At 36.5% G+C, this 16,373-nt stretch overlaps 1 protein-coding gene across 1 annotated transcript; it reads right to left on the bottom strand.

The window, feature by feature from the left end:
- Positions 1-1,328: 1,328 nt before the first annotated feature.
- LOC117340720 (probable S-adenosylmethionine-dependent methyltransferase At5g38780) lies at positions 1,329-16,047 on the bottom strand. The gene is made up of 10 exons (XM_033902483.1): positions 16,040-16,047; positions 15,680-15,828; positions 12,803-12,913; positions 12,486-12,584; positions 11,668-11,809; positions 10,019-10,146; positions 6,518-6,645; positions 5,613-5,784; positions 4,607-4,746; positions 1,329-1,496 (listed from the first exon to the last, which is right to left on the bottom strand). The coding sequence occupies exons 1-10, from the start codon at positions 16,045-16,047 to the stop codon at positions 1,329-1,331; spliced, it is 1,245 nt and encodes a 414-aa protein (XP_033758374.1).
- Between the last annotated feature and the right edge of the window lie 326 nt (positions 16,048-16,373).

Below are 16,373 nucleotides of genomic sequence, written 5' to 3'. Positions count from 1 at the left end.
AGTTACAAATATCACACATACCTTGATATAGTCAGACACATTTTCGGGACTGGTTGCATTGGTAGACTGTATGAAACACCTACGGTACACAAACTAATATGCATTTTTGATAAGGTTAATCATACGATTTCTCTCTGCAGGATGTAGGTCGAGGGCGAATTGGATATTAGCATTTTACATACCCGTTTTTGTTTTAAGAAGAATCGTTTGTATAAATATTCATATAAATACATATTATCTGCACATGCATAAATACAGTCCAATGCATCTTTCCATTGGTTTGGTATTTTACACCATAACACAATTAGGACAGTTTCCATGAGGTATTGGGATATTAATGGACACATTACATTTGTAGTGCTATCATAGCGAAATGAAACTTTCGGAAACGAAAGTCAGACGCCGTATTCGGTCACTTTATACTAACACCGGCAAAACGGACATAACTAATATATTATATCATAGGGGCGACGCTCGGCTATAGGACAAACTTGAGGCAGTATCAAGGAGAGACTGGGATGATAAGAACTTTAAGAAAGTATAAATGATAAACATCATATTCAAAATTTACTGGCCTCATGTTTATCGGCTTTGTAATATTAATGTATTGCATGGTGTATTGAAAGAGTGAGTAAACCACTGAATAAATCAAAACAGATCAAATTATAGGTGGGCAGATGTGAACATAATTACACAAAATTAATAAGATTGAGCTTTAGATACTTGGTCTGTATAACATATACATATTTTCGATAAACACTAGTTTATTTCCGATTCTTTGATGATGTGTACATGGTGAGGGTTTCTTGATTACTTCATCATAACTGAATACATTTTGATGATTTTTGTTGCCTTATCACAGACGGTGTTTGCATAGATACCGTTAAAACAAGGCTACTCTACCCAGTTTCCGGGTCCTAATCAGTAGCGTGTGTGCCCATCCCTGATCTTACGCTGCTCTTACTCTCCTTAACATTGACTTCATCAATGTGTTTATTGCCCTTTGAGGGATATTAATCAGCCCCTGATCCCGATGTCTTACAGCTGAAAGAACACGAGAGGTGTGTTTAAACCTTGAGATATCTCTCCCCATACCATAACAAACCATCCCCCACATCTGTCACTGACAAGCGTCAGAATATTGCTCACCACGACGTCGATAGACACGTTGTCGTTCATCTTACCTGTAAAGCTTCGAGACTTGACAGGGAAACCTACACGTCTGTAATGGGCCAAATAAAACCGATAAGGTGCATGTGCAAGGTAGCGGACCAATATAGGGACGCCGTAGCCTGAAATGAAACTCCCGCAACCGATTTCAAACCCTTCTAGGACACGCCGACCATGAATGCTGACAACTTGACGTGCTGTCTCCGTCGGAAGTCAGTTACGAAGGTACGAGAGACGTATGCCTCTATCTTGACGACGGGAAATAATGCGCGGTCGTCCGTTCCTTGGACGGTCACCCACTCAGTCTGTAGCTCTGAGACGCCAAACTAAACGAGATACTGTTGTCTCATTTGCAGCATATTGCTTGGCTACATGATGTTGCGAATGCTCTGCATTATCAGGGCTATAAGCCCTTCCACTATCGACTTCACTCAATCAAGGCATTTTGTGTTCAATCGCTTCGAAAAGAAATGTTATGTAACTGATCTGTACTGTTGTAATGTTCGATTTGTGATGATTTACCAGCACATATATGTAGCCGAAATGAACGCATTCTAGAACAGTAGGTAATTTATTTACTCATATCAACAAACAGTAGCTTTCTATATCAGACAACTTTATTCAAAATAAAGATATAAAAAAGGAAAGAGGTTTAAAGAAAATGAGAGAAAAAATTGACAAACCATCCCTTAACTATTTGAATATATTCGTTTGTATGAGTATTGCCATCCATACAATTATGTAGTTTAAAAAAAAAATATTAATAATAATTGACACTTATTGTCATTGAGATTTGGAGGGCTTTAACAAAATATTTCTCCCTTTTGTTTCGTTTTCTCTGATATTGCTTGAATCCCATATGTGTTAAGATAAACGGGCGTTTAATAGTTTAAGCATTATGGAATTCCATTCCGGACATAGCAGTGAGACACACAATGTCACCTTAGCCTACACCGACTTAACCCGTTCTTAGCAAACCAATAACAATTATAATAAGGGCGAACTATCAACTTGAAGGAAAACATGAGCCAGGTTCAAAGGAGAGATAAGCAGAAAAAGCATATTTTTGTAGAACGAGGAGAAAACATCTAAAAAGAAAGTACTCATCGTTCTCAACTCTTACAAATCGTAGCATGCGGAGGCGTTGCGGGTTATATAAAACCCTTCCGTCCTTACTATAAACGCCTTAAATAACAACTCCTAAAAGTGATTTTTAGTCTTTGAGATTAACAATATTTTACTCATTCTTACATTAAATACACTAACTTATATCAGACTACCACCATTGATGTTCCTCCGCATGTGAGTGTCAGCAGTTTAAATAGTATTCGTCTTGCTTCCGTGAGAATGAGATTGAAATGAGCGATTTGTAACAGGTAAATACTTCAAATGATATGATTCCTCTGCATGTCAGTGTCAGCAGTGTAAATATTATCCGTCTTGCTTCCCCGAGAATCAGATTGAAATGAGCGATTTGTAACAGGTTGATATTTCAAATAATATGATTCAAAATGGTTCAAAACACGTGTTTTATCCAACTATAGAAGGAATTTTTATTGCAAAATAATAGAGTAATGCAAACATTTTCTTGAAGCGACGATAAAACACGAATCTTTCAAACACAATATAAACAGTTAAACATTCATAAAAGAAACACATATCTGCTTTCAAGTAAAGGCAAATTTAAATGTTTACATTGATATATGAATGACTTTGAACATCCAAACTTGCTTTGAAGCATTCGATTTTAAAACATTTATCTTGACAGTTAATGTCAATTGTTAAGATGACCAGATCTCACTTCAGCTGATTTCTAACTAGACATACAGTGCAGGCCGTAGGAATGAACACAAAGTCACCATGTGGCGGCGTTTGATTTTCTATTCAAGGGGTCAATCACCGCGACTGATCACCCTAAATCCCTATCAGGGATCATGAACACGGCGTCATCGCGATCCCCGGTGGTAATGTGTTCATCAAAATCCGCGGTGATCGTTTCTCCGTGAAACATCAAAGCAATTTGTCCGCCGCGAATCCTGATGATGCAGCCCCGGAGGGCCACGATTACATTCAGCCCTCGGTTTTACATGTGGTGGTGTGGCTCTCAGTTTACCATTATCGACCCTTATCGTTGTACGTGTACCGATTTTTTTACCGCTAGCAGTCGAGACGATTGGTAGATTTTGTGACTTACATGCAAGTGTCCTATCCCTAATGTAAGACTCGAATTCGAAGTGATACGGTTCTCCGTGACGATCATGGGTATAACTAAATAAAAAAAACATCGGGATACCGTATAGTGAGTCTACGAAATTCCCTTAACGTCTCAATTGCTGCTGTTGATAAATGATGTGGTTTAAATGATCTGCAATTCAATACTTGTATATAGGCCTATGCATTTAGTCACTACTGATTTAGCTGACCTGTTTATAGATGGCGCTTTGTGCATGACCTCAGATGCCATGACCTCGGAGAGGCAACATAAGGGCTCGTTATTTAGTGAAAGATCTCGGACTATTTTTACGTGATCGATCTAGGCAAAGTCCTTAATTGCATAATTTAGTCATCACATATATCTGAAGTATCTAGCTAGTAAGATGTCTGTTTGAGAAATTGATCCATATACGTGTACGACCTGTGACGGATGAGAAGACGATAAACATTGATAAGATCATTACTTGTCCTCGCGGGGACATAATGTATGTTTTTTGTTTCGTAATTGTTTGAAGAAAACCAAATTTTATCCTGAATACTATAGCTTATAATTATTTCGTCTGACGTTTTGTAGCGGGTTTCATACATAGACTGTACAATTATTTAAACATTTCGTAGTTTAAATACATGACTTAAAGACGTTGTGTATTTTCTTACTATCATTATTTATGTTAATATATATGCTACTTGCAGTTTACAGGGACGATTCCGGCGTGGCTAATAGCATAGTACAAGGACCTTACTTAAGATATTTTTTTTTGATGATTTACAAGAACGTTATAAAAGACCAAGCATTTGCATACTATTTGACATAGTGGGAGAAATTAAGGTTTTCATATAACCAAACTCTTAATTGTACTTTGTAGTTATGGAAACAAATACTGTATATAAAGCTAAATATAGTTCAGTTAAGTCACTCTAGGGTACACACAATTTAAGATATACATGTAACACAAATATGTATACATAAAGATCATGAACATTATAGACACTCTTCTACAATAGAGTATGTAACTTTATCAATAGTTCCAAATAGTATATTACATATCCCATGGCCCTCACTTACAAAAATATATCTATTTATGACACTTAGCTGATGCTATGCTATCATCGTGAAATCAGATGTGGCATTATGTAATTATTACATATTCTTTTTCATTACAACCTCTGTAAAGATTAAGTACGGTTTGAAATCAGAATGTTCAAACGCATATCTCTCTACCCTACGGAAGTATTGGTCAATAATCATCTCTTTCTCTTCCTCAGTTCGAGAGTTTGAAAATCCTTTGTATAGCACATTATGCAACCATGGGTAGACCATAGCAACTATCCTTTCGGAATACTTGAGCTTGTCCGTCGTATCTATCAAATCATGAAACAGAGAAATACAGATCACTTAGAATAACGTGTGAATGTGTGCATTAGATGGATAGGCCTTAGTTAGAGTATCAATCTTAACGGTTCATGGGCTAACATGTCTGTAAATATACGCAGGTACGCCATCATATTATCTATTAGTTGTTGATGCTAGGTAAACTCGCCAGTGTTATTTTCATTTTAAATGACATTGATTGCATCACCTTCACAACAGAGTGGAAAACGATACTATGGTATTACTGTTTCAGCTGCAACATATCACTTTAAAGTTTCGCGTTTGTATTCGTTGTTCCAAAAAAAAATCATCTGAGAATCAATATAAAAAGGTTTATATGAATATACAGTAAGATCCGGGACGGACATATCATTAAACCTATCATTTGTAGAATATGCTATGAAACTGGATTATGGTTTTTTTTAGCTCAGTCTCTCATACCTATTAATTGATTTATTAATTTTGAATAATTGAAGTTTACTAAAGCTATATTTTGGGAAATAAATATCAGACATTTGAATGATTCTCCATTTTCTAATTTATAAACAAACTAAATAAAAAGTTCGAACACATCACATTTTCCTTCCCGGTAAGAATAATATCTCAAGACAAAAATAAGGCATAATAAGGTGAATTCAAATAATGTATGTTTTGCAATGGGTCAATATTTGCTTCTCCTATGAAAGATTTATAACTAATGTATAATGTTCTGATCAACATTTAAGTTTCTTTGTTGCTTTTGAAAAGTATGGTGACTTTCAGAGATTACCCTGTTTGGGAGAATTATTTACACATGGTCATTGCAGTAGTTATTGTATAACTATATATAAATATATACAAAATATATATGAATTACTTTTGTTGACGTTATTGAAAGTCTGTTGAAGCGTAAAATGTTTTGCTGTTCTTATCGACACCAATTCCAGCCCAAGTTTCTTTATATCCGGCAAATCACTGGTAAACGGCTCCTTAAAATCCTCTGCCGTTCTCCCAAGGTAGGCATTAATGTTTGTTGAAAGATATTCCTCCTATATATAAGATAACAAAAACATTTCAACAGACTAAAATCAAATTTGAAATAGAAATCGGTTACAAAAGAAGAAATATCTGATCGGAAAACTACCTTATAACCGTACGTCATTAATAACCGTCATTCGTCATTTCCTTGGGTAAATACTAACAAGTGTATTTCATAAAGCTACCAAATAACTGTACGTCATTATTTACCGCCGTAGATAAAACTTCCTAATGTTTAATAGATAAATCCAAATCCAATGCTATGACTAGAAACTGAAATGTTATATCAACATTAATGAAACAAGAAACCAATCAAATTTATGTTTTCCGGTTTTAAAGACAATTATTAGCATGATTAATATGTTGCAATTTGACATACAGTTTTCACATTTATGAATCCCATGGGTACTAAGCAACAAAATGGATTTTAAAACCATGAAAGCTGATATAATAAAGGATATGATTCTACCGTATACCACAAATGTTTGGGATTTATACAAATCTCAGAAATCGCATCATACATTAGTACTAGAGAAGCTAATGTCATTACGGAAGTTAAAAAACTGGCTAAAATATTCTTGAACCTGTTATATGTCAAAACCCTGTGTTGTTTTCGGTTAACATTTGACATCACTCACAAGAATATGATATTTGAAACAAAGGCCAAAATATTGACCATGACCTGTTATCGTCTAAGATCATTAATTAATTTGATCACGTTAGGCCATTCATTTATTTACGAACCTGTGTGATTATGCCCTCTTTGTTCATATCTGACACGATACGGCCAAGTGGAATGAATCCATTTTCAAACGGTGCCTTCAGATCCCGATCATCGTTTGATGATACATTGAATGTTATAAGAAATCCTCCTGAAACAGTATTAGTTTATCAAAAAGCGATCAGTGGATTAACATATAGTCTGAGGGAATGTTTACTTCCTACCGGCGTCGTTTTTCTCTAGCTTGGGTATATAAATACATCTACTCTGTGACTAGGTTGGTGATTAGAGCATACCGACCATCTCCTGTTGGATCAATTTCTGGTGAAACTGCTTCTCTGATAAGCATACGGTTTTAATTTGAGTTTGTTACAGCATCATTGTATGTCATTTGGCTATGTAGTCTTACATTATTATTTGAATACACTCAAGGACAGTATTTGTTCACAGGTATTCGGCTGTATGCCTAGTTTTGTAGGTTAATGGTCTATCAGCGTGATTGTAACAACAACATTATACTTATATAGTTCAGAGATTTACTTTTCAAACGTTTTTATACTAAATATGTTAATGTTTAAAGTTCTTGTTCATATATTCGTATTAGCATTTTAGGCTGGAGTGGTCTTACCTCAACTCTGATCTGTCAGCTTCTTTTGTTGTTTCCCTTTTGTGCTATCATTTAAAGGGAGACATATAGTCATATTGGCAGTATTCAAGGCAAGAACTTGTTAGATAAATCGTGGTTGTTCAATCGAACAGAACCATTTGATTCCATATTGTTTTGGAATAGTCCAATGTCGTTTGGGCACTGATCAATGTTGTGTTGGGAGAGTCTAAAGTCGTGTGGGTATAGATCAATGTTGTATTGGGAGAGTCTAAAGTCATGTGGGTATAGGTCAATGTTGTACTGGGAGAGTCTAAAGTCGTTTGGGTATAGGTCAATGTTGTACTGGGAGAGTCTAAAGTCGTGTGGGTATAGGTCAATGTAGTGTTGGGAGAGTCTAAAGTCGTGTGGGTATAGGCCAATGTTGTATTGGGAGAGTCTAAAGTCGTGTGGGTATAGGTCAATGTTGTGTTGGGAGAGTCTAAAGTCGTGTGGGTATAGGTCAATGTTGTGATGGGAGAGTCTAAAGTCGTGTGGGTATAGGTCAATGTTGTATTGGGAGAGTCTAAAGTCGTGTGGGTATAGGTCAATGTTGTATTGGGAGAGTCTAAAGTCGTGTGGGTATAGGTCAATGTTGTATTGGGAGAGTCTAAAGTCGTGTGGGTATAGGTCAATGTTGTATTGGGAGAGTCTAAAGTCGTGTGGGTATAGGTCAATGTTGTGTTGGGAGAGTCTAAAGTCGTGTGGGTATAGGTCAATGTTGTGATGGGAGAGTCTTAAGTCGTGTAGGTATAGATCAATGTTGTATTGGGAGAGTCTAAAGTCGTGTGGGTATAGGTCAATGTTGTATTGGGAGAGTCTAAAGTCGTGTGATTATAGATCAATGGTGTGTTGGCAGAGTCTAAAGTCGTGTGGGTATAGGTCAATGTTGTATTGGGAGAGTCTAAAGTCGTGTTGGTATAGGTCAATGTAGTATTGGGAGAGTCTAAAGTCGTGTGGGTATAGGTCAATATTGTGTTGGGAGAGTCTAAAGTCGTGTGGTTATAAGTCAATGTTGTGTTGGGAGAGTCTAAAGTCGTGTGGGTATAGGTCAATGTTGTATTGGGAGAGTCTAAAGTCGTGTGGGTATAGGTCAATGTTGTATTGGAACAGTCTAAAGTCGTGTAGGTATAGGTCAATGTTGTATTGGGAGAGACTAAAGTCGTGTAGATATAGGCCAATGTTGTATTAGGAGAGTCTAAAGTCGTGTGGGTATAGGTCAATGTTGTGTTGGGAGAGTCTAACGTCGTGTGGGTATAGGTCAATGTTGTATTGGGAGAGTCTAAAGTCGTGTGGGTATAGGTCAATGTTGTATTGGGAGAGTCTAAAGTCGTGTGGGTATAGGTCAATGTTGTATTGGGAGAGTCTAAAGTCGTGTGGGTATAGGTCAATGTTGTATTGCGAGAGTCTAAAGTCGTGTGGGTATAGGTCAATGTTGTGTTGGGAGAGTCTAAAGTCGTGTGGGTATAGGTCAATGTTGTGATGGGAGAGTCTAAAGTCGTGTAGGTATAGATCAATGTTGTATTGGGAGAGTCTAAAGTCGTGTGGGTATAGGTCAATGTTGTATTGGGAGAGTCTAAAGTCGTGTGATTATAGATCAATGGTGTGTTGGCAGAGTCTAAAGTCGTGTGGGTATAGGTCAATGTTGTGTTGGGAGAGTCTAAAGTCGTGTGGGTATAGATCAATGTTGTGTTGGGAGAGTCTAAAGTCGTGTGGGTATAGATCAATGTTGTGTTGGGAGAGTCTAAAGTCGTGTGGGTATAGGTCAATGTTGTGTTGGGAGAGTCTAAAGTCGTGTAGGTATAGGTCAATATTGTGTTGGGAGAGTCTAAAGTCGTGTGGGTATAGGTCAATGTTGTATTGGGAGAGTCTAAAGTCGTGTGGGTATAGGTCAATGTTGTGATGGGAGAGTCTAAAGTCGTGTAGGTATAGATCAATGTTGTATTGGGAGAGTCTAAAGTCGTGTGGGTATAGGTCAATGTTGTATTGGGAGAGTCTAAAGTCGTGTGATTATAGATCAATGGTGTGTTGGCAGAGTCTAAAGTCGTGTGGGTATAGGTCAATGTTGTGTTGGGAGAGTCTAAAGTCGTGTGGGTATAGGTCAATGTTGTGTTGGGAGAGTCTAAAGTCGTGTGGGTATAGGTCAATGTTGTGTTGGGAGAGTCTAAAGTCGTGTGGGTATAGGTCAATGTTGTGTTGGGAGAGTCTAAAGTCGTGTAGGTATAGGTCAATATTGTGTTGGGAGAGTCTAAAGTCGTGTGGGTATAGGTCAATGTTGTATTGGGAGAGTCTAAAGTCGTGTAGGTATAGGTCAATGTTGTGTTGGCAGTGTCCATTTCAAAAGCAGGCGAGGAAAAATATTTAGGAGCGCCCTGTGATCAAGATTTTCGTTTAAAATTTAATGAAGACCTCAAAATGCAAAAGTACTCTGTGTTGATGCATATTCACGTTCAAGTTTGTTTGATCATGCTATAAATCCGTTATAAATTACCATCATGTGAGGATGTTGTACATTTCAATCTGTCCATGAGATGTCTTTTGCCTTTGATCATGTATTATAACCCGTTATGACTTGTATATGAACTAGATTTACATATCGTTTGTCATCCATCAGTAAAGCTGCTTTATACGCCTTTGAAACATCTGGTTTCATTATCCAATGTACTGTTGATATTTTTGTAAAAAAAAAAAAAAAAAAAAAATTATCCATATTTTGGTATCGTTTTATCGATTATGAGTTAGAATTACCATTTAGTATTTTCCCCAAATGTGTTAATTGTACTTTATGCATTTCTTCGGTTTTTCCCCGTGATGGCGGTTTAAAAATATTAAGTCTGATTTAATTTTAACCGGTATAAAGACCTCAATATCCAAAACATACCTGGTTTCAGTTCCCGTCCTCTTGAAATCACAAAAGCTCTCCAGTCAGCTTTTCCTTGTGCTCTCATTATTTTTTTCTCGCTGTCATCCGCCTCTTGAAAGGATACACCGTTTTTAATCTGACAAACCCTGAAAATAAGAGGATACATTTTTTTAGTTTTACTGATATTGCACTCCTTAGATGAAGTGAAGAATACTTATATAGCATAAACATGAAAATGGTGATTTAATGATTCTGATACCACGTCAATCATTCCAAGCAGTAGTAACTGATTTGTCAGAATATATATTATTTCATTCCTTCGAGGATACGACGGTATTTAATTCGTGCTGATAAGGGACACTATTTTGGAGGTCATAGGTCAGCTTAAATCATGGTGGCGCGTTCTTCGTCAGTCCGTTCGTCTGACATCAACGTATTCCTTGAAACAACTTCTTTTAATAAGCGTGGGACATAAAAACATGTGTCATGCTGTGGTGTTGGGCTACCAACTTTGTTAAAATGAATGCCATGACAAAGATTCAAGTTCATAGGGTTAAAATAGGCTAAAATCTTAAAACGACCTCTTCTCATAAAAACCAAGATGCATATATATAGTTGATATTCGGCCTGTAACATGCTGGAGTTCTAGCCATTTTGTTCAAATGAATGACCTTTACTTACCTTCAAGATCACAGGGGGAAAATAGACTAAACTATTTGAACAATGAATTCTCGATATCAGGGAGACTCCCTTGTATTAGGTTTGCGCGGCGCCGCAATCTGAGGGAGCGGGAAGCGTCACAGGTTCGCTGTGAAAATAAAAACAACGATCCTTCGTATCCACTCGCGTCATAAATGCGCTTAGATTGAAAAAAAATCATGAATCCTTCGCTAAAATCAACACCTTATACCGATTAATAAGTTATTTTTGAACACGCAAAAATTGGTTTTAGTTGAATTAGCTCTCGATATCTCTCTCCACGATCGGATAAAAAGTTCATGCTCGTGTCTTCCGTTATATATTTTCTTTAAGCCCCATCCGGTTATTTGTCTTGTTTTTACCTTCAGAGGTGATCGGTTCATATTTACGCACTGTCACAATGTCGTACTGTCGCACTGTCACACAGTCGCATTGTCACATTGTCACACTGTCGCATTGTTACACTGTCACACAGTCGCATTGTTACACTGTCACACTGTCACATTGTCACACTGTCACATTGTCACATTGTCACACTGTCACATTGTCGCACTGTCGCATTGTCACACTGTCACACTGTCGCACTGTCGCATTGTCGCTCTTCGCATAGCCGGGAGTGGGAAGACTGTTTCGCCCGTTGTCAGTAAAATGTGACCGGGTGGGGTGTCCTGCTGGGTGTCTTCGGCAGTATGCTTTAGTGAGGTAGCACTATAAATCGGCAAAAGTTCCGGCCTATTTCAAGGAGACTTAACACGAACATACCGCAGCAACCCAAAACACACATACGCACTCACCACACGGCATGCATGTCGCACGCGTGGCAGGCGGTCCTTAAATGACCTTGGCTGTTAATAGGACGTTAAACAAAATAAACCAAACCAAACCAATCAATGCACGGTGTGAAATGGCCGATGTTAGCCACCATAAATGACTCTAAAAAAATCTGACGAAAGACAACTCATACTTACTGTTTAGATAAGTATTGTGTAGCCAGAGTTGATATTGCCAAGTCGAGGGAATTATCTGGGAGACACTGTTCATACATTGTCCTCGGTATCATTACTGGGTAGACGTTACCAGTGAGAGTTAGACCAGTACCATATGTGCTACCTGAATATCAAATCAGATCAGAAGGAATCAGAATTTAACACTCAAGTTGAAATGTGTCGTACAAAATATTCGTGTATGCTATAACGTATTATTGGTCCATTATGATCATATAATTGTACTCTTTCTGATTGTTTTTATCGAGATATAATCTGTTTATATTAACTGATCTAAAATCTGTAGATTTCATTGTTATCTTGCATATATCATTAATGAATGAACCGCTTAGGTTTGTTGATCAAAACTTGCGCTTAAACACGAATTTGTTGACATCAAGACGCCAGACATATATAAGAAATATCTTCGAGGATTTCCATCTTTACACATCCTTGTTCTCCTTTTTTGAAGACGTGACATTATCTGAATTTGACCAACTGTTACAATGACAGTCGATGCTTACTCTACTGAAACACCAGGTCTGATTTTTCTTGTTCGGTTTTCGGCAGTCTTAATATACATATATATTAGTTAGCGTTTTGTAATAAGTTTTTGTTAATGTTGTTCCACTAAACATATACATATTTATATGAACATCTCAAACAAAAAAATACTGTTGAATAAATAAATTATAAAACAACGACTTAAACAAGGATATCGTCTACATGACTAAATTTAAATTATCAATTTCAATGTATTTATTCCATAACATCAGCGTTATGCTTTTAACCCTTTATACAACCTTGGATAGCTTTGCTGAGAAGATTAAAATCATTCATCGGCTGGTCGTTATAGTAGACGACAATGGGCTGATTCTCTCCAAGTTCTGTCTGTATTACATCTATAATAAAACAAATTGGTTAAATAATTCTATATTATACAGCAGGTATAGGTCACGTTTTATAACTTAATCTTGTTTCATGCTTAAATCTTGGAACACGCAAGAAATCAAATATCCAATAAAACTGGTGAGCATATAACTGTTGTTTTTTTTTTTTTACATCCGATCAAGAAATGTTTCGGCAATGTCAGATAAATCTTCTAGTGTATCATATTTACCTATCATTTCGTTGACGAGAGAAAGAGAAGCGTGTCCATCTGCAGTTCCAAAATCTGCTATGGTTACTGGTTGTACTGGCGGGCGTTCTGATCTCGAATTAATTATTATTCCTATAAGAACAAATTCATTATCAATAAATATATATTCATTATTGATATAAATTATGTATTTGACATTTGAAATCAAAGTCAGCATTTGATATTCGATTTATAATTCACAGGTATAATGTTCTCATGTGTATGCGCGAGATCTTTTATATTCGGTTTAGTTTCTGTTCGATTCGGTCTGAAAAGTGACACTTAAATCTAAAGGACTGAGATTCGAATTACTCTTATTAACAAAATAATCTTTTTCGAAATGCAATCTGCACATAGGTAAAATGCAATTGCACAGGAACTGTAAACAGTTTTCAATGTTTTGTTCTATTTTAAGGCCCACGCCGCCATGGAGAACACATAGTTACATCAGGAAGTGCGTTCTACTTGTAGGACTCAGACCGCAGTTAATTTATTTCTATGTTCCACCGAGGAATAATAAATTTGTGTATATTGAAACTTTTTCATTTTATGTATAATTATTCAAACTACACTTTCAGGTCAAAAATCTTCTCTTAAAATTTAATTTTACTTTAAGTTCTTTGAATGTTCACCATTTAAGGATTGATTGTCAATTTTGTTGCTTGCATGGACTGATGAAGGGAAGTGAACCTCGTGCAAATGAAGTGCGAAGCAGTTCATGTACCATTTGCACGAGGTTCACTTCCCTTCATCAGTCCATGCAAGCAACCAAATTGACAATCAATCCTTATATTTACGTTAACCAAATTTAAAACTTCGCCACCAGATTGCAAAATTCGGTCGCAACAGTGTGACGTAAGTGCGTCACTTTGTAACATTGTTCTACTTATCGTACATGTGTGCACAGTAGTGGAACAGCAGACAGTCAACTATTCTCGTCGTCAAGGCAACACAAAATATAGTGCCATACACGTTTTGATTATTACGATGTTGATACACATAGATACGATATTTTCAAGGTAAAATATTCATTTATAACAAATATTTATGATATTTTATAATAACAACTTAGCAATACCCATATAAATACGAATTTAAAGTGCAGTGTTGACAGTATAGTATGTGTGTGATTTGGTCACTCGAGACACAGGGACTCGGTTAAAAAAAATGATGTGATGCAGTCTAATAGCCGGGATATTCAGAGCTCGAGAAAAAGTGTAATAATGTGGATTTTAGTCGCAGGTTAGCTGGTGATGTACATGGTGTTCTTGACATATTGGATTTCATTGTCGCACTGGCGTTTTGGGATGTAAATTCTGATAATAGTAAGTAAAGAAACATTGATTTGAAAATTGGCGGTATTCGACGGCCGGAAACTTGTGTCCTCCATATGTTTAGATTGAGTCAAATTACGACAATAATGTGTCCCTGTTCTCGATCTAGCATACTTCTGCTACCAGTCTGTTTTGTGTTGTTAAAAAGTGTTTAAATTGAGGTTTATTTTCTGTGACCACTGGAATGGTATTAAGCATGGCATTCGAGATGCAGCTAACGTTAGACCTACTGCGCTACGTAGGTCATGAGCTCGGTGCTATCGAGAGTGTCAGTGTTCTGTCAGATCCTGTTTTCTAAACTGTTTGCATTATACTGGCATTTTTGTTAGCACATAAAGCAGCTATTCCACTTGTGTTCAGATACGTTTATAACAATGTTACACAATTCACTAAGTGAAAATGCATTCAAGTCTGAGGCGGTACAGAACTCGATCGCCATTGTAAACTCAGTGAATGTATTCACACGCCGGCAAGAAAGTGATTCGTCTCTCAGAATAGAAGCACGCGACCCAAAATCTTCAACGGGAAATGAAGTGATCTGAGTTTACTATGTTCACTGAGGCGGAGCGAAGTGAAAATGTAAATATTATTCAATCACTCGCCCTGACTTCATTCATAGTTGAAGTTTGGTGTGTCGACATATATAAAAAAAATAACCCATTTAAAATATTGATGCTCAATACCCTGCATGGTAAGAAGAAATTAAATTTATTTAACAAAATCAAATACCCGTAGCACTGAATAATTCATACACTTACAAAAATATCATCAAAAATGATGTTGAAAACATTGAAAATTGAAAAAGTATTTAAATGGTAAGATTATAATGCAGATACAGATTGTGCGGGAAGACGTTTGACCTGTAACTGTATATATATATACTTTGAAAAACAAAAATTTCCATAATTCTCTCATGTTTTACAATTGTGACGTAGTTTATCATATCAACAAGAAGATTTCAGAAATTTGAATAGTTAAATTGCAGGCCTCAGACCGCATTAATATCCCTCTATGTTCTACTAAACAAAACAAATAATGAAAAATATTTTGCATCTTTGCTCAAAAGTTGTTTTTTTTTTTTTTTTTTTCATGATTTATAACTCACAGGTATAATGTTCTCATGTGCGTGCGTGCGTGCGTGCGTGAAAGAGATAGAGGGAGAGAGAGAGATATTTTATATTCGGTTTAGTTTCTGTTAGATTCGGCTCTTAAGGATCTTTAGGACTGAGATTCGATTTAAAGTTATTGAGATACAGGGGAAACATGTTCCACCATTTTTAGATCTTATTTATAATTGCAACTGTAAGATAACCTCTGTAGTTGAGACGGACAAACTAACATTATCTTGATTATTTTGTTTTAGCCGTGTTTCCTGTTCAAACAGAGTTACCGTCCCTCACTAAACTTAATTATTTCTGTGACACTCCTTTCCTTGTCACACAACTAGTAATTGTGTTTGTTCTTTTTACTATTACGACGTCTTATGCTTACAAAGGTGGAGTCATTTGGTAGACACAATTCTTACCTAGACTTCCCAAAATTGCCTCCCGACAAAAATTGCCAGCGTGACCATGCACATTGAACATATCGTCCATATCTCCGGTAAACTTGCTCCTCATCTTCATTGTCGGAAAACTAAACCCAAGAACAAGAGCATTACAGTAATGTTTGGATCTGTAAACCAGTTAACAAAAAGAATGATAATTATCAAAAGATTCTTTTCCACAAAATCCGATATCAACTGTGATGGTATTGTACGAAATGTCTCTGAATAATCAGTAGTAACTTGTGACACTTTCCAAAGTTCAATACAATAAAGTATTAAATAAACAGACAACAATATAGTTCTCAATAGATCACCATAGTAAAACGTCATTACACTTACCTTGCCATGATGTGTGGTGTTTTTGTAGCTGGTAACACCGTTACACTGTATGGAATTTCTCAGATACGCAACTTAATATACATTTCAAACGGCGTTTGATCATAGGATTTCTCTCTACATGACATAGGTCGAAATCATAAACGATATTAAAATTTTACAACCTTATTTTTTTCAGACAAAACGACTGTTTGTTTCTATAAATATTTATAGCTATACATATGATATTATCTACACATTTACTGTGCGGTTCTTTGGAATCTCAAGTTATCCTCCCAACACCGTTTTTTAACGTGACGCGTGTACTCAGAGAAATAAGCATCGTGTTCCCGGGTGA

Source organism: Pecten maximus, chromosome 13 (genome assembly GCF_902652985.1).
Source record: "Pecten maximus chromosome 13, xPecMax1.1, whole genome shotgun sequence".
In the NCBI taxonomy this organism is placed as follows: domain Eukaryota; kingdom Metazoa; phylum Mollusca; class Bivalvia; order Pectinida; family Pectinidae; genus Pecten; species Pecten maximus.
The sequence above is the reverse complement of the archived record's forward strand: the minus strand, read 5'-3'. Positions and strand labels throughout refer to the sequence as shown.

What these genes read in the sequence shown, in the direction of transcription:
- LOC117340720 (XM_033902483.1), bottom strand. An exon ending in GGCAATTTTGGGAAGTCTAG is followed by an intron (nt 12,914 to 15,679) that starts GTAAGAATTGTG and finishes TTGTTCTTATAG; the next exon opens with GAATAATAATTAATTCGAGA. An exon ending in AGGACGGGAACTGAAACCAG is followed by an intron (nt 6,646 to 10,018) that starts GTATGTTTTGGA and finishes ATACTGTTTCAG; the next exon opens with GAGGATTTCTTATAACATTC.